Here is a 20024-nt window from a genome sequence, read left to right as displayed (position 1 = left end):
TTCAATTAACCACAGACGCCGCCGTCATTACCCGCATGTAACATTTACAGAGGAGCAGTGAAGTCTGCGTGGGATGATTCAGAATTAACTCAGAATTTTTTAACACCTTTTTATGTCCGATTCTCACATTCACAAAGGAAGGCTGCCGGCTCCTCTAATTGGATGTAATTATATATGGATAAATTGCCTGTGGTTGTAATTACCTGTTTGAGGCTCCATCAGGGCTGTTAATCTCCCCGCTGTGCATGTGCGAGGGAGGCTGCCTGAATGATTCGGTAGCTAATGATCCCTTTGTTAACTTGTGATGGCAAATTGAAAAGCAGAATCACTTTCACCTTGAACCACATGGAACAACCTCGCGGCTCTACATTCCTCACTCATAATATGGCTACAGCGTCCCGGGTGCCCTCGTCTCCTCGACTCCTCTCTGCACTTGTCTGCTTGCATTACGGCGAGCGGCGCTCCTCTCCCGGTGACTCAACAGTCTGCGGCGTCCCTGTTGTCGCAGGGATAAAGGAACAACAAAAGGTCAGAGCTCTGACAACATCATCGGCGCTGACATGTTCTGTCCTTCAGCGCATCTGACACTAGGTGGAGCACTCGGCACGCACACACTCACACACACAAACACACACACATGCGCCCGGCTCGTGTTCACACCCACACGTGTGAACGCACTCATGCATGCCGTCATGCAGCTCATGCTGTTAAAGCTGCAGTGTGCTCCCCTCCATCCATCCATCCATCCATCCAGCCTCTTGTCACTCAGCTCCGCTGTCCTGCTCCTTAAAGGTGAAGTGCAAAAAAAAAAAAATCTTTGCTGATGACCTTTTCCACCATGAAACCATGCAGGTGAGGCACGTGGAGGTATCGATTGGTAATAAGGAAATTAGTTTTCTCCCCTCTCCTCTCTCTCCCCGTGCTGTGGGAAAGCTGCCCAGTGACTCTCATCAGAAATGAATTAGATAGGCACGAGTCCCAGCACATGCTGGACGAGAGCAGCTCTTCTGTCTGTCCTGACAGCACCGACCTGCTTGCTCCTCACCACACAGAGCTTTCTTTCTGTGCATGAAATTTACCTTTAAGTAGGTCCAGGAGGTTGTCATTTACATGTTTAGATACTATCTCAAATGTTGTGTTTTTTTCTCTTTTTACATTCTCCTCACCATGTTCTTGTATTTCACTGCAATATATAAAATCTCTATAAATCTATAAGTCCTGCAGCTATATGCAATCAGCACAATCATGGCTAGAAGTGGGAACAACTCAAACATGTCTCTGTGCTGAATAACACAGGAATAATGACATATTTATAGGACTTTATATATAAACACTTTTCCAAGTGCCCACAGGTGTCACAAATGTTGTTAAAACACAAAACAAAACAAAAAAACACAAAATAAACAAAAAAAGACGTAAAATGAAACCAGAAATACAGAAAATGACCAAAAAGACCCAAATGACCAAAAAGACCAAAAATACCAAAAAAAGACATCAAATTACTAAAAAAGATGTAAATAGCCAAAAAAGTATTGAAGTATTGTCATGTTTTGAGCCTCTCCTGCCCTTTCCTCTCTGCTCTGTGTAAACAGCCACTCCTCTCAGCTCTGTGTAAACAGTCTCTCCTGTCCTCTCCTCTCAGCTCTGTGTAAACAGCCTCTCGTGTCCTCTCCTCTCTGCTCTGTGACACATGTAGAATAAAGAGATTCTGACAGAAATATCAACATTTTAAGCATTGTTTTGGTTACTTTTTACAACGGAATCCTTCGTAAACGAGAACTGTCAGTAATATCAATTTAATGTTTTTAACAGGATCTTGTTAGTGCAAATGCTTAACATGCAGCGTAAATTATTGTTATCTGATCACTCAAACCTCTTGTCGATGCTTTTAACCACATATGCTTTCTAATTTAAAATGTCCTGACAGAAAAAACATCACCAGTGCAGGACATGGTTGTTATTTGGGTGACAGCATGCAACATTCTCTAACTAACTATTAAATATATATTGCACAGCCTCTTGGTGAGCGTGCATTCAGACTTTATAGATTTGCACTTAAAATATCTTTATCTATATGAAAGAAGAAGCACAAGGAGGCCATGAGGAGCTTTTTATTTACATATTGAGTGTCTGAAAATCTAAATCTCATTTCCTTTTCAAAGGACTGTCTGAGCAGTTTGCTAGAAGTGACAACTTAATTCATACCAACTCCAGGAAACAAACCTAAATCACAAGGGATTATGTGTGTGCAGAAACAGATGTTGACGGTGGTGCTTCTTTCTTGGAAAGCGAAACAAAACTAAATCGACTGAGGGGCAGAAATGCAGCCTGGACCGACCATTTCATTCAGCTCTTTTGTCGTGTGTTCAAGCAGCTAGATAACAAAAAAATAAAGCAAACAAGTCCATCAAGTTACAAGAAGCTAAAGTGGTTTTAACAGCACTTTGTCACTCTCCACAGAGAATAAACTGTAGGCGTTTTCAGGGAATTAACAGGCGTCTCTCCTGCTGTTGAAGAGGCACTCTTAGAGGGCATTTGACTTCCTCCAGGACTGAAATTGACATGGCAGCAGCGGCATGGCGGGCTTGGAATAAGGCCATGAGTATCGTATCAGCCTGACCTGCAGCCAATGACAGGAATGTTGATGGGGGCCGGTTTATCTGCACCACTGTGGAAAAGGTGTTACTATAACCTTCACATCGACGATTTGAAAGTTGATTAGAAGACGACTTTGGCTAAAGTCACAAAGAGAGAGAGAGAGAGACAGAGAGAGAGAACGGAGAGCTGTCCTTGCATCAGCATCTTGTCTCAGCTCTTCTTACCTCTGTGATGTGATGTGCTGGTTTACTGTGCAAACAGCAGGATTGTTTCTTCAACGTGAGCCGTCCCTCCCCTGACATACGGGGGGAGCCATGGCGGGGAATAGTAATTTACTCTGCTGAAACCCGGGCTTCTGCCTTTAATGAGAGCCAAACATGGGCACATCCATTTTTAATACTTCACTGACTTTTACCTAAATGTCATACTTGTGCATTGAGGGCGCCGGCAAAATGAAAATCCAGAGTGCCCAAGCTGCTGGGAAGATAAATGGCCGTGTTTGCTTCGGCTTGCAGCCCAAATCATTTTCCATAAGCCGCTGCTAGAATAGTTTCCTGTGTCAGCTCTGTAAGAGGTGCACTTTGATTTCAGGGACTATGTTCTAATGGCTTACTGTGATCAACCAAACAGATCAATACTACAAGTGGAGTCCCAGGAAAGAAGCTCGCTCCGTGAGTGCTTGATTTGTTTTCTCAAAATAAAAGAGGCCTGTAATGTTGTGACTTGGCATCTGTTCAGTCCTTTCACACCTCGGCTCTGCTTCCTGGTGGTTAGAGGCTCACGTGGAGCTGTACGGAGGAGAAAGTAATAGAAGTATATGCTGAGCAGGAAACTCATTTCTGGCTTCACGCTGTGTGTTTGCATGTTTTGTTGGATAATAACGCCATTTTTAAGTGGCTTTTGCTCGGCGGTTTGATAGAAGAAGCAGTGCTGAGGTGTGGCCAGGTCATGTCACACCTGCTCAAAGCTTACAGAAAGAAAAGGCATCATCCATGCTGGTGTTATTATTGTGTTTTATAACCTTCTTTTATACTCACAGCACGCATGAGCAGTGTGTGAAAGCTGCTTTGCTGCCACTCGCACCGGAGCAGTGTCCACAAAGACAGAGTTTCTGATGCTGTGCTGCTGCCTACATTGAGTTTACCTGTGTTGTTGAAGATATACTGCAGTAACGTGTTGACATACTGCAGTAACGTGCTTTAGATATACTGCAGTAACGTGTTGACATACTGCAGTAACGCCTTGATATATTGCAGTAATGTGTTGATATACTGCAGTAACATGTTGTTGATATACTGCAGTAACATGTTGTACATAATGTTCAGATATTATACCATGTATAATTAAATTTTCTACCATCATATTTCCACAATTAAATGCTGGAACTAAACTATCAAGCTGTGTGTTTCACTGCATTTTCCACAACACTGTCCTCCAAATTATTTCAAAATAAAAGCTGTGTTTTAACAAATAAAGGCATGTCCATCCATAGAAACGCTACAGGGCTTTTATTTTGAAACCGGATCAGGATAAAGACAAGACATGTTGAGGTATAATGTATTTTTGGCATGCCTGACTGTTGCTGGTTGATGCATTTTTGAGCAAACTTGTCATTACATTCTGATTACTTGTTAACTCTTCTTTTGCACGTTGTTGATTCTCATTTAATTATTGACAAACAAAACAAGACCTTTATGAGATTTAATGATTTAAGACTTCAATGACATCTCTGTGTTTGTGTGTTTTACTTTAACTTGTTGATTGATTGATGACAGAGCATTAGTTGCAGCCCTAGTTTCTATGATTTAGATATTGATTGTTTGTTACAGTGCACTGGCAAAGACTTTCACCGTGTTACCCATTTCTTTCTCTCGACTGTCCTATTTACTTATTTTTAGAGGCGTTTTTGTTAATGGTGTTGCTGCCTCTGGGGCTGGCTCCATTTAGATTTGATTTGTGAACGTCTATAATCTCAGTTCATCAAATTCTGACTCTGATATTCCCACAAGAAGAAGACGAATATGAATATGAGGAGGGAAAGGTTAATGAGGTGAACGTAAAATGAACGTTGAGGCTTTCAGTGTGACAGCAGCACGTTCTGAGGTCAGAGCAGACTTTTTGTAATAGGATAATAAAAAGGATAATCTTTGGAGCGCTCTTTTTGTTTTGTTCTGCTGCAAAGCGTCTTTGAGCACTATATAAATCTCACGTATTATCAGGATACTTAAAATAACATATTTTTTCGTCCCTGTTATGTAATGTGCAGTATTAAAGCCTAATGTTTGACCTGTGTGAGGTTCTCTGGGTGTAGCTGCTCTCAGAGGTCGTCAGGTCTGCTGTCAGTCAGAAGCAAAGTGATGATGGATGGTGATGCGTTACGCAGCTACATGAAAGGCCGGGCTCCTACGTGAAGACCCATTTTGCATTTTTTTGCCCATGGCTCCGGGTAATTGGGAAATATTAGTTACAGTGCCGTGAAGGCCTGCATCCCTGTGGTCATGCAGAGCTCTCGCCTTGCTATCGCTTACCAACAGCGGTGGTGGAGTACAGTACGTCCTGTTTCTGCTCTCTGCCACTGAGACGCTAATATGCCTCGTCCAATGTTGTGCCACAGGAGACATTATGCATGAGCAGAGAGGGAGTTCTGCAGCTGGCGATGTGAAGAAATTAGACGGAGAGAATTAATTTTACTTCTTCCTTTAACCCTGGAACATATGCCAGCCCACTTTTAACCTGGACTATATTTTAATATCATATTATGTTATTCTGCTGTAGTCTGACTCACTTCACCCCAAAAACACTTACAGTTGTGCTCATAAGTTTACATACCCACACTGCAAAAAAAGCCAACTTGTATTTTTTGGCCTAAAACAGTGATTTAAGTTGGTAAAACTTGGAAATATAAATGATTGACATTTAGGGCAATAATGTAAGTTAGCACAACAAAGGAAGCCAGTTGTCTACTCAAAAACAAGTTTGGGAGTTGTTGTTACTTATATCTTTAAGTTTGGGTTCACAACAAGGGAACACAACAATAGTTCTACTAACTCTTATTTCTTTGTTGTGAAATGCGGGAAGGCGGTGAAATTCGGTCATTTGCGAAAGCTAGCGGCTAACTGATGCTAGCGGCTAACTGATGCTAGCAGCGCTGCTTGTTACAGCTACAAGAGTAGCCATTAGCGTATAAATGCTAACTCAAAATTGTGGTCGCAACATTAGCTGACATTTCATAGCGGCGTTACAATCATGCCAATTCAACACATTGCAGAAGTTAGCAGAAGTAAAGATTAAAAGTTATTACAATGTAAAATTATAAGTTCAAAAATCTGAATTCAGAGTTGAGCAAAGTCAAAATATTTAGTTTAATTGTCCAACTTAAAATTTTATCGAAGTTTGTTGCCTTGCCTTGAGTTCAACCAACTTTTCTTTTTTTGCAGTGCATAATTTATGATTTCTTGGCCTTTTTTTCAGAGAATATGAATGATAACACAAAACCTTGGTTCCTTACAATCTAATCATATGGGAAATTTCTGTTGTCATTATGATTTAAAAAGGATAAACACAGAAAATAAATGGCTTCACCCAACCACTAACCGTGAGTGAAAGAAAAGTTTTTGTGTTGTTGCTGCATCTACACTTGAGACATGCATTTGTTTTTCACATTTTTCTTTTAAGAGATTTCATGCAACACTACAAATGACTCAGCTGCCGTTTGAAACGTTGATGTCATTAATGATATGATACTTGCATTTTCTGGTCTGTTTACATTTTACACACTGTGTCCTTGTATTTCACTGCAATAATAAATAAAATCTCTATAAATCTAAGTCCTGCAGCTCTACAGAATCAGCACAATCATGGCTAGAAGTGGGAACAACTCAAACATGTCTTTTTGCGGAATAACACAGTTAGAAGGACATATGTATAGGAATTTATATATACAGCACTTTTCCAAGTGCCCACAAGTGTCATGACTCTTGGAAAAAAAAAGTTTGCGCCACATATTTTTGTCATGTTTCTAGCCTCTCCTGTCCTCTCCTCTCTGCTCTGTGTAAACAGCCTCTCATGCCCTCTCCTCTCTGCTCTGTGTAAACATATGGAACCTATCCCTGCCCATTCTTAACCTGGACTATATTTTAATATCATATTATGTTATTCTGCTGTAGTCTGACTTGCTTCACTCCAGAAACACTTCCAGTTGTACACATCCACCCTGGCAGAATTTATGATTTCTTGGCCATTTTTCAGAGAATATGAATGAGAACGCAAAAAACTTCGTTCATTTCAATCTAATCATTTGGGTAGTTCCTGTTGTCATTGTGATTTGAAATGAATAAACACAGTTGTTTGACAATAAATGGCTTCACCCAACCACCAACCATCATATTCTCTGAAAAATGGCCAAGAAGTCATACATTCTGCCAGGGTATGTATGAGCACACCTGTATACTGTACTTGGCATTTAAGGGTGCATGAAAATTCCTACTAGAGTTGCATCTTTTGTTACTGCACCTGCGCTCGACACATGCATTTGTTATTCACATTTTTATTTTACAAGATTTCATGCAACCCTGCAATGACTCAGATGCCGTTTGAAACGTTGATGCTACTAATGAAACGATACCTGAATTTTTTAAACATTAATACCTTGCATTTAGTAGTCCAAAATGTCAAACAATACCCGTTTACTTCATTTGACCTCTCAAATGTTAAACAAAAGCACCATGCAGCCACTTTAGCCAGGAATTAAGTATTTCTCAGGATAAAATTTAAAGTGTTTTCATGGTTCAACTAAACTGAGAACAAACTAGCAAAGGTAGAAATAGTGGCTGATACATTTTCACATTTAAAAAGTAAAAACTGAAGTTTTTTGAGCTCATAAAATGATCCTGCCATACTTTTCCCATAACTTGCATTTTATTTATTTATTAAAATATCGATTAAATTGAAATGAACCAAGGCTGAAGCACAGCGTTTAAATATTCTTCAATCATCTCTGTTGATTGGCTCATTCAATGTTGATTAATGCTTTCATTGATTTATTTGAAGTTGCTTTCAGAACTGCATGTAATAATTGTTACACCTTTGAAGTAGAATTAGTGAAATATTTTACACTATGACTTTCTGTTAGTTTTGTGTCACTTTGGATAGCTTGGTGTTGGTGTAACTTTGCATTATTGGCCATTTATAACAACACAGTCATGGTTTACACACAACCTCTTCCATCAGCCATTAAAGCTACGATCCGACCCATAGGGGATTTTTGAGACTGATAATAGTTTTAAATGAGAATAAAATGTGGATTTTCCGCTGATTTTGCACAAATTCACCTCTGCAGAGGTGCTCAGAAGGTTGCTTTCTTAAACAAATAACTTTTTTACCCCCATAACAAGCAGCTCACAATTTGGGAATGACGACTTGCAGAAAGCAACAGTTTGCATTGCATCAAGGAAATGGAAAAATGTGCAATTTTTTTGGACAACTCGTGACTCAACTGTTCAGCTCTTATTTATTGCACCCTGCCATCAAAACTATTAACAATTCTGGTTAGTCAATTTTACACCTGAAATGTTCAAAACTCTCAGATTCCAGCTCCTTAAATGTGAGGAATGGTTGCTTTCATCTGATTTTATATAGTTGTAAACTAAAAACCTTTCAGTTTTCAGACAAAAACAAGCAATCTAATGACACTACATTAATGTTTGTGATGTTTTTTTATATTCTCAGACAGAAAATAAAAGGCAGATTAAATGACAATAAAAACAATTCAAAAGTTAACATTAGATTACATTATTTTTACAACTAGTTGAATGGCTGTTTATAAGTTGCCAGTTCTGTATGTTTTCCTCCTTTATCACAACCTAATTTAACCGTTTGATTGGCTCTTAATTCATAAAAGAATCAGTGCGGCCCGTACAGCTGTGAATCTGTCACTTTTTATTCCTTTTTAATGGACTCTATACTCTAATTTCTTTGGCAGTAATGAATTATCTGAGGGGTCCAGTTGGACGCTTGAACCCCCCTCTGAGAATTCAAGAGCATGATGGATGTGTGGAGCCGTGTGATGATCTGTCTGCTGGTTAAAGCTCTCCATCTTGTCCTGGCTGAGGCAGCCGGGGCCGGGCGCGTTCAGACCAAAGAGGGAAAAAAAGGGCAGATGGCGAAGTGCGTGTCGCTGTGGAGGCGAAATTTCCTTCATGGAGTGATTCGTTTTTTAATTAATGCTATTAATATTTTTCACTGGACCAATAAGAAGATGTGCTTGGAGGATGGAGGGATGTGATGAGCGGAGGTGTGGACCAGAGTGCGTTTTAATAGAGATGGTAAAGTTTGACACACGTGGTCCATCAACTATATTTCCTGATTAACTGTTCGGACGGCTGATGAGGATGAAAAATGTGTTTGCTCGTCTCCTCTTGACCTCAAGTTACTTTTAGTATCTGTTGATTTTCTACAAAGACAAACTTTGGCTTACATCTTTTATTTTGCCCATGTATGCATTCAGCGATTAATTAATTGTTAACGTCATAGATAATCCAGTTGGCAGGCTTCTTCCCAACGCCCATCCCTATCTGGAATCATAAAATCCTCCAATAGAGCCTGTTTGACAGCGAACTGAGACCTCTTTTAAAGTGATCTTGGATCAGTTGTTTGGTCCACACCAGCCTTAACAAACCGCACTAATCAGACAAACAGACCCGTGTCACTAATCCTGTCGTGCACTTTCTGTCTTTGTCTTTCAGTGGGCGTGAACATGTTCTACATCTGCATCATCGTGTATCTGTATGGAGACCTAGCTATCTACGCAGCAGCTGTGCCTATATCACTAATGGAAGTCGCCTGGTAAGACCAATATACTCACTTTATCACTTTCATTCTGGCTTTTATTGTGAAATAAACCGTATATATAGACGGCTTTTATATTGTTTTCTCCTTGAAGAACATTTGCCACTTTCCATTTTGGCAGCATGGAGCCCATCTGTTCTCATCTCATTGGCTCCTCTGCCCCGACACTCTGGTCCTGTTGTCACCTTCTGAACTTGAGATTAACACAATAAAGCTTTGCTGACAGAGGCCTTTAGGCCCGCTGACCTCTTACTGGTGCTGCTGGCATCTGAGTGGCGTTGACTCGCTTCCAGACAGGTTTTTATTGCGAGCCTGTTGGCCGGACTGGGTGAGAATAAGGCAGCTTATATCACTACAGACTCTGCCCTTCAGATCAGAAACTGCCTCTCCTCCCTCAGTGGAGAAGATTTCAGAGTGGAGACAGTTAAAGTTTCTGACAGTGATAACTTGGAGCCCTTCAGGCTGTTTCTAGGAAGTCTATATGATCTTTTATGAGCTGCCACTGTTTTATCTCATATACTCCAGCTAGAATAAACTTACTCTGTGTCCAAGAGAACACAAAAACTGACGACAATACGCATCAACTTCAGTCTGTCTGTAGGTCATTTTTTATTAAGATTTCAACTAAATAATTTGCCAAAAAAACTGCTGTGTTGTGTGGCTCTACTCGTGATTATAAACAATAATTTCTACCCTAAAATGATACATTTAAGATATAATATCACAAGATAGGGCTGGGAGATTAATTGGATTTTATGTTCAATTACAATTTGACTTCTTACAATTATAAAATCAAGATAAAATTATTAGTTTCACATATTTTATTTCACAAGGATGCTCTCGTTTTGTCTTGTGTGCAACCCTTTTTCTTTACAGCAGTATGGTTTCGCTGTTTTTGCTGAGTTTCTGGTTAATAGGTTAAATATATATTATTTTATACACTCAATATAAGTTATTTGTAGATTTAAGGAGGTTGTGGCAACGCACTTTATTAATGTTGAACTACATTCAAATATTAAAAATAATAATAATAATATTAATAATAAATAAAATGAATAAATAAATAAATATAAATATATATATATATGTATATATATGTATATATGTATATGTATATATGTATATGTATATATATGTATATGTATATATATATGTATATGTATATACATATATATGTATATATATGTATATATATATGTGTGTGTGTATATATATATATATATATATATATATATATATTTATATATATATATATATATATACACACATATATATGTGTGTGTATATATATATATATATATATATATATATATACACACACATATATATGTGTGTATATATATACATATCTATATATGGAGAAAAAGTTATAGTTAAATAATAAGTTAAATAATCATAAGTTTGATTTTTGTTCCCATTATATAGCCTATTACCTATTACAGGACGGGTCATAGACAACCGATTTGACTTATAACCAAGAAAACATTTGCTTTAACATTTTTGTGTTTTCACATTTATCCTGTCTGGAGACAGTTCTGTAAAAGCTTTATATTTGGTTGTAAATAGACTTAAGGTGGGTGGAGGACCAAAACAAACTTACTACAACATTTAAACTCAATCCACGTCACAAAGTTCTTTGCTGAGTCTGATTTAAAAATCACAGTTTCAAGTTTTTGTCCTGAGTCTTTTTTATCAGCTTCTCCTGTTAAAGCCACGGCGGCACAGACAGAGAAATAATTTCCTAGATTGAGATCTAATCTCTCATCAAGACATTATGCTATTAATACTTTCACTTTACCTTCAATAAGTTTTATTAGAGAAACTTTTAACCGTCCTTTATTCCCTGTATCATTAATTTACTTCACAATATTCTATCCACAGTCAGAGTCTCAGTGTAAACTCTTTCTTCTCCTAATTGTTGTTGTGCAGACGTCACCGTGTCCCGAGGCGCCGCACACTGACACTGTCTTATCGTGTTAAACTCTCTCCCACTGTGGTCCTAAGCCTCGCTAACCTTCCATCCACAATAAATGTGAGATGTAACTGAGACTTCAAAAGCAGTTTGCTTTGCCTGAAGGCACGAGCCGCAGACTTCTTTAGCAGCACGGACAGAAGCAGAAGATTTTTTACTAAACTCTGTCTGTCACGCAACAATGATCGGGTTTGTGATTACTTTTAAGAGACACTCTTCAAGTTTTCACAACCAACTGTGAATTTAAATGACGGTGTCTGCAGTTTCAGGTGGTAATGTCTCACTGGATTGGGGTTAAATGTGACCCTCTGTTTGTTTGTGTTTTCTCCTGTGCAGTGGAAATCACTCCTGCAGCGCTGGGAGTGTGAAGTACAACGAGACAGACCCGTGCTGGGGTTCTGTCACCAGGAAAGACGCATACCGGGTGTTTCTGGTGAGTCCCAGCAGCACACACACACCCCAGCCACATCAGTGTATTTATATAGCTCAGTTTAAAACAACCAAAGAGATTTACACAATAAAAAGAGGTGAAAAAGGTGGAGAAATGGATCAATGGCAGAACATATTTTCGTACATAAAACAGGTGAGTCTTTAGGATTTAGGGATGCTTGGGGCCGGACACAGAAAAAGGTCAGTCACCTTTACACTTTGAGTGGTTTTCTGGGATGGAAAAACAGCAGCCTATCACATGAGCTCTGGGAGGACAGCAGGGATGGTAAAGGTTGCTGAGATATGCTGGAGAAAGCCTGTTCAAAGCTTTAAAAGAAAAAGTGTGCAGGCTACTCTAAATTCCACTGGTAATGCAAAGATGTTAAATTTGGAGTAATATGATGCAGTTTTATCGGCATTTGTGCAGCAGCATTTTGCACCAGCTGAAGCCATGATAAGTCCTTTAAGTCCTGGGACCTGGAGCTTCGTCTAGAGCAGGGGTCGGCTACCTTTACTAACAAAAGAGCTATTGTTGGCGGAAAAAAAAGGGAAAAACAGTCATAATATGGAGCCGCAAACCTTATTTTGAGTCTTAGTCTAAATTAGCCTACAGATATGACTAATAGGTCATAATAACCATTTATTTATATGATTTTGCAGTGAGGACCCAAGTGCAAATGAGAGGCTGGTAACTGAAAAAATATCTCAGGAAAACTAGACTTGAATTTGGCAAAAATTTAGGGGTTATGGCACCGGCTTGTAGACTTTCATAAGCTATGATACACATTTGGGTTGACTAAAAATAAAAAAAAACATATTTACTGCCGTATATTATCTAAACATGTTTACATTTAAGAAAACATATTGCTTTGGGTCTACACCAATTACAAATATATCTTTAGGAATTAAACGTTTCATTTTGTATACATTTTCTGTCAGAGCCACTGCAGACGGCCTGAAGAGCCACATGTGGCTCTGGAGCCGCCCCTATATGCCTACCCCTGGTCTAGAACACCTTTCATACGTGCACTACAACCATGACCTCATAGACTTAGGCCCCGTTTACACGAGGACGCTTGCGGGTAAAAACGGGAAAATATTTTATCGGAAGTGCCTCTCGTTTAGACAGTGACGCCGTTTTGGGGGCTTAAAAACTCAAAAATCTGAAACCACCCTCCAAAGTGGAAAAGTTAAATACGCTCAGCCGTAGCGTGTCCGTCTACACTGCCAAGACGAAAAACTCTGCTCAGATCTGCTCACGTCACGTATATGTTTACGTCACATACATGCTCCAGTACAGGAAAATAAACAAACGTGGGATTATTTCCATGCGTCGGACCTTCAAGCTGCTCTGGCAGCTCTAATAAACTTACAGGAGTCTTTCCACCAAATGTACAGGATATGTAGAGATAGTATCACTGAACAGAGAAGGATCTGGAATTACCTCTCTCACATTTTGGATGCAGCAATTCGTCGGAGGCGAGCCAGACGGCTGTGAACGAGACCTGGGAGATCTAGTGGATGGTGGATAACTTTGTGGAAGGAGTAGCTGATGAAAATGTGTGGCGTGAAAACTTCTGCATGCCCAAAGATGCTCTTATCGCTTTAAGTGATGCCGCCTGGCATGCATACAATCGAATTTCACACACTTTTGCGTCATCGTATGCACGCAGATTTCCTCCCGAAAATGCTTGTCTAAACGAGGAATAAAAAGTGAATACGCGACGCCACTTTTGCGTCTTCTGTTCAGACCATCCTTGTGTAAACGTAGCCTCACTCACGAGACTTTAACCAGAGGAGTTTGGACTGGACTGGACATTAAACTGATGCAGGTCATTGTCTGGAGAAGAGTTAGGGTGAGTTTCTATCATACGACTGATGCTAAACCAAAATAATACAAACATATGAAGAAAAAGGTTAATTTGCACAAAGATGACAACAAAAAGTGGATGAAAAAAAAGAATGGCAAGAGCTTGATCGCTTGTTTATGACCAAATCTAACCTGGTCCCAGGGGTATGTCCTGTATAACCTGCATGGGTAATCTTCTAATGTGTGAAAGGGAAAATCCAGAAAATGTCTGGACCTGACTCTAAACCATGCAAACAAAGAAAAAAAAGCTCAGAACTCGAGTCCAGAGCCCAATTAGTTCCAGGGCCAGACCTGATAAATAAACTTGAAAGCAATAAATGATTCATGGCCTAAGTTTTTTGGCCTTTTTTTTAAAATTAAGCAACTTAATGTATATACTGTTGTTAAAGAATACTTTTTAAATAACTAATGGCCAACTGGCTAAAGTGGAGAAAACATTATACATCTGTTTATTGGTGAGTTTTGTGAAGAAAAACCTACTGAATTACCGGAATCCACTGCTGAAAGCTTCAGAGATGTCCTGAAATCCTGCTCACCGTGTCCATTTCACTCTCCTCTCTTTTCCCCGTAGTCCTTGTACTTATAACGTCCAATAACTGCTCATACAGTGGCCTTAATGATCCCAAACCTGACCCGAGTCCTGTCTATAGGTACTTTACTAAGTACTTTTTGGAAAGGAGTGTTTTGGCTCCGCCCACTGGTTAGAGACTATTTTTCAAATCTAGGGACTTTTTCTGGTGTTATTGGAGACTTTTGGAGACTCGTTCCTACTCTTCTTAAGGAGTAGCAGGCGCCGTCCCAAAGCACTCACAAGCGGCCCAGTCCTCCTGCAGCAGTCTCTCCCAGCTGCAGTCAGAGCAGGAGATGTCGACCCCTCAGCGTCGAGTTTGCATTGGTCTGCAATTGAATCATGCATGCGCAAAATCGCCACTTGTTGGGCGGATCTTGGGCGGATCCTCTCTCCCAAGCCACACCCATAGCAGCTCACTAGAGGGAAAAGACCCTAATGTAAACGCGCCTTATATTATCAACAAATAGACCTCAAATCTCTAGAACGCCTGACATTTCAGTCACAGATCCACTCAGACATTTTGTTCTGTAAAGAGATTGAAACCACAGACTCATCAGGTGGATAACAGTTTTGCAAGGTTAAAATCAATCAGGATAGTTGAACAGTTTGGGTACAACTTTGGGGGATTCAGGGGTGAAGACACACACACACACACACTCGTGCCTGGAACCGTCCAGCTGCAGCTTGTCTACAGATGTTTTTATCTCCTGTGTGAACCAGCTGTAATGTGCCGAGCCAAGCCTGCATTCGTGCTGGATGCAGCTCTGACTGTCCTCTCTCACAGTCAGACTCCCCCAGACACCACACACCTCTGCAGACCACAGGAAGTGTGCGAGTCTGTGTGTGTCCTTGAAGTATTAAACGAGCCAAACTCTGTGATTTCCACTTTAACTTTGCACAGCGACAGTGATAGATGTGCTGATCTCCTCCTGTATAATTTCTCAGCCTTCCTCCTCCCTGCTCTCTCTCTCTCCCTCTCTCTCTCTCTTACTCTGTCTCTCTGCTTCCTGTCCTCGCCTACATTTTGTTAGAATGAGCACACCCTGAATAACTTGCCAATAAATGAACTTTTCCCCTTTATCTCCTAATGGGATAAGCCTCTTACTGTATGTAAGCAAATTGAAATAATGCTGATTTGTAATCTCCGGTCAATTTGTTTACACATGCAGTTTTGCAGACTAATTTCCCAGTTTCATCACGAGCGCTCGGGGAAATAGATCTGCAACACTGAAGAATAGTTGGACACACTGATGTGACCTTTTTACTCCTTCAATGTTCTTTTTTTCCTTCCAAATTAAATTCAGAAACTTCTCTGTGTGACATTGATTAAAGTTATTCTTCAATGGGTAACATTAAGCTATTTCTACACATTTATTCTTAACTGCAAATGGAGACCTTCAGACACCAACATCCTTTTAAAACCTGAAAGAAATTATGATTTTTGTGGTCCTAAAATGCATTAAACTCTCAACGGGTTGACCTTGGGGAATACACGTAACGTCTCTCTCTCTCTCTCTCTCTCTCTCTCTCTCTCTCTCTCTCTCTCTCGCTGAACTCTTTGTTTAATATAACAACATTTCTCTGCATGTTTGTTGTCAAAAAAGTTTAAGGTCAGTCTTTGTTTTCTGAGCCATTTGTCCTTATCAGTCTTTATTACTTCTACGTGTGTTTCTGGTTTGTTTGTCTGTCTATCAGCAGGAGTACTGCTGTACTACTGGCTGCTTTTCATGAATCTTGGTGGAAGACGGTGTAGCATTGGCCTGTAGGGTAGGGCTGGTGTAGATTTTCCAAGTGGTTTGATATTATGACGTCCATCCTTACCGATATATCTGATTTTACCACTAGGTGTCACACTTGGCTTGGCAGCCATTTGCGGTAGAGTGTAGTGAATGATTTTTACATTTAGAATATACCTGCGTGGTTGTTAATATTCCTGAGTGGCCCACCCAAGGAATGTCAAAGGTGGAAAGCACTGAAGATGTTTCATTCATGCAGTTTCCAAAGTTCCACCTCAAAAGAAAAAAATGCAGGAAGAATCAGTGTTCGTAAATGAATGCACCTGAGCAGAAAACTGTATTTAATGTGAACCGGTCACTAATATCCAATCCAAACCTTAGAATCCAGTCAGTATTAGATTGGATCACTAATATTTCAGAGCAAATCAAGCCAGAAAATTAATAAAAGGTGAAACTTTTAGTCTGTTTTCAGTCTGTACAGCTGGACAAATTCTTCACATGTAAATGTTGACTTGCGTACTTAAGTTCTTTACTTTATATACTTGCACTGCAGTGATCTCTATTTGTATCTAGTCTTAAACAGCGATTCTGTAGTTGTTATTTTTTATATATATTGTTTCATTATTTGAATACCTTAAATTCTCAGATAATTGTTGAAGAATGACTCATGGTTTTAGTTGTTGATCAGTCTGCTTTTATGGTATATTTTATCCTAAAAATCGTCTTTTTTTCTTCCGGTTGACCTCTCCTTTAATAAATCACAAATCACTGAGTGGCGATGAAACATTCAGCAGGTCCTGTTAGCTTCCTGTACAGTGTGTGGCTCCACAGGGTCAGAGGCTCCGGCCCGGAGACAGACTGTGGCCCAGACACTGAATGATGGCTCTAAATAATTGACTGTGTCTCATCAGCTGTGCGTCTACCCTGTGGAAAGAGCGATCAGAACCTGCCCCGCCCACGATCCACCTGGCCTCCTTTGTATTCTCAGAGTTGTGAGCTGAGCTGCAAGGACAAAGTGCCCTTCTTCTTCCACAGGGCTGGACTGAGTGTTCGAGTGTTTTCACTCAGGTCGTCCAAAGGTTCAGAGTCTCAGATGGGTCGTTCAGTGAAACCATGCTCAAAATTGCCAACTGAACAAAGAACTTAGAAAATACTGACAAACACAACGAACAACAAAAGGTGTAAAAAGCAGGAGTTCATAACCTTTTGTGCCCCATTACCACATTTATAGCTCCTGGTATTTTCTTAACCCTCCTGTTATGTTCGTTTCTCAGGAACAGCAATAATGTTTGTGGGTCAATTTGAGATGTTTAATTATCCAAATGTCTCAGAAACCAAAAAATCCCAATAAACATTGTTTATATTTCATTATAAACTCCATTACTAACCATTTCAGTCAATATTTAAATGCAATTGTGTTCTTTACCTCTCACAGATCATGGTTTTGTCTCAATGCAGGTTAAAACCTTTTTTATGTACTTTGGAAATAACTACATATAAAATCCAATGGTTTTACATGCCATTGATTTTTTTTTTTTTTTAAGATTTTTTTGTTGCATTTTTCATGCTTTATTGAAAGTGACAGATAGAAAGGGGGTGACAGAGGGGAGGACATGCAGCAAAGACTACCTTTATTTTATTTTACATTTAATTTTTTTTTCTTTTTATGAAAAAATACTTTTAACTATTTTTTTTTTTTTTGGATTCTTAAACTTTGAAATGGGTCAATTTGACCCACAACATAACAGGAGGATTAATTCATATTTTTAAGGGCATGGGGAGCAGATTTTCAAAAAGTGATATATTTCACACTCGATACTGACTTTTTTTTTCTTGAATCCAGTCAGTGGATTCCTGTCAAAGTCAGTTTTACTATTTTTCAAAGGACTGGGACTGGACAGGAAGAAAAGTTCAACAGGAACATGCAGAATGGGAATAATAATAACAAAAGGTCTAAAAGAAATACAGACTCCAGCCCTCTAAAAGCTTTATAAACTGGGATCTAGCACTCTCACTAGAATTAGAAGTAAAAGGCCATGGGAAATGTCTTTTTATGTTTTGGGGCATTTTAGTGAAGGACTTTTGAGTTATTCTTCTGGGATTGGGACTGGACAGGAGTCATTTGCATTTACATTTAGTCATTTAGCATACACTTTTTTTTTTTTCCAAAGCGACTTACAGGAAGAATAAAAGCAAACAATGAAGGTATAGTGCAAAAAGAGCCATTAGTGCATCAATAAGTGCTAGTGACAATTCTTTAAGGAGTAGAATTATCGTGTGGTGCTAGGAAAGAAGATGCTCTCTGAAGAAGTCATCTTCCACTTCAAACCTGTTTTTTATTCCAAATGTATCAAAGCAGGTATAAAAGCTTAAATCCTAGTCATCCTACGACCCAATCAGCATGCAATGCAGTGTTGAGAAACATAAAGGTGAAAATCACAGAAACAAGCCAACAAACAATGGGAATCACATAGATTACAAAAAGCAGAATTGCAATTCTTTCAACCCTATACTTCTGACCACAGAAAAAAACAAAACCTCACCCATCTCCGCTCTTTCGTAAAGCCCTGACTACTAATTTAGAAGTAAATCTATAGGAGAACTCAACCCATCTTCACTTTAATGGAAATGGCTTCTCAGTTTGGGGATCAGTAAAAACAAATCTGTGTCACTCAAGAGGGTTAGGGTTAAATTGGCTGAAACGTGAAGGCTTGATTATAATTTTTCTACAGAACAGCCATTAATGATTAAAGGCCTTTTAACGATTACCCTCAGAAATGTATGATACTCTAAAATAAACACCAATAAATAAACATCATTTTAAGTAGCTGTTTCTCTAAATTTCCCACTTAAAAAAAAAATCACTTTTCTATATTTAAAGGAGAATAATAATGATAATGATATATTTTATATATATATATATATATATATATATATATATATATATATATATATATAAAATCAGATAACTTTAATACATTTATTGTCGTATTTCCTTAAAGACATGTCAACAAATATATAAAAAAATAAATGCTATTTTAGTATCAAATATTTGATGTTTTTTTATGTAATATACATGCATATCTTCATTATATAAATCAATATATACAGGGCTGCAAAAGTAGGTAAACAGTAAGGATTATTCCAGTATTACTAGTATTATAATAGTGGTTCTAGGGTGTGTGAATGAAATTATAATAAAATATTTTTTTCTGCACGTTTTGTTTTTCATTACTGTATAAGTGAGAGCTGAGCTTATTACTAATTTACATTGCAACATTTTTTCTCAATTTTTCCGTTCAGCTTCCCTTATTTAATTAGTACTTGCAGTACCATGTGCATGCTGATGGTGTGTGGTGGTGTTTCGTTTGGACCACTCTGTGATCAGGGAGCTGCTACGTTATGTCCAGGGGAATCGTTGGAGACATTACTGCAGCCATAACATTTTTAGAGTTCAGAAAATGACGAGAGATTAAAGAGCAGCCTGATTATGGTGTTGCTCTAAAGAGCTTTAATCCCTGCGTGGGTGATTGGTGCTGAGAGAGGAGAGGGAGCTTCCTGTCAGACACAGAGAGCTGTTGTGTTGATGGACGGACACTTTTTCTTGTGAGTCCTGCAGGAAAAATTGTTCATTCCCTCCCCTTTTACAGCTCTACTTCATCTCAATCAAACAACCTAGAGATGTTTTTTTCTGCCTTTTTAAGAATCACAACAAATAAGTTCCAGTGGTAACATCTCAGGCTTCAACTACCCATTATTTAATCTAATTATATGTTGATTATTTCCCCAATAAATTGATAAATCTTTTGTCTATAAGATTCATATTGCACAAGAGGCCAAGGTGGACTTCTTTTAGTTTTCTGTTATGAAACAAGGAGAAAGCAGCAACTTTATAGATTAATATATGAATAATTTCAAAATGAATATATCTCATTCTTTAGAAGACTTTGAAGGGGCTGTACGCAACATTGAGAACATTAATATAGCAAGTAGTCACGCTTC

At 38.9% G+C, this 20024-nt stretch overlaps 1 protein-coding gene across 1 annotated transcript in view; it reads left to right on the top strand.

Moving 5' to 3' along the window:
- The window catches only part of tmem104 (transmembrane protein 104), a 95029-nt gene that overhangs the window by 19469 nt on the left and 55536 nt on the right, over positions 1-20024 (top strand). Inside the window, exons 7-8 of the mRNA XM_059348960.1 lie at positions 9342-9441; positions 11753-11849. Of these exons, the coding sequence (XP_059204943.1) occupies positions 9342-9441; positions 11753-11849 (197 nt within the window). The remainder of the gene's footprint in view (positions 1-9341; positions 9442-11752; positions 11850-20024) is intronic.

Source organism: Centropristis striata, chromosome 13 (assembly GCF_030273125.1).
Source record: "Centropristis striata isolate RG_2023a ecotype Rhode Island chromosome 13, C.striata_1.0, whole genome shotgun sequence".
Taxonomy (NCBI): domain Eukaryota; kingdom Metazoa; phylum Chordata; class Actinopteri; order Perciformes; family Serranidae; genus Centropristis; species Centropristis striata.
The sequence above is the reverse complement of the archived record's forward strand: the minus strand, read 5'-3'. Positions and strand labels throughout refer to the sequence as shown.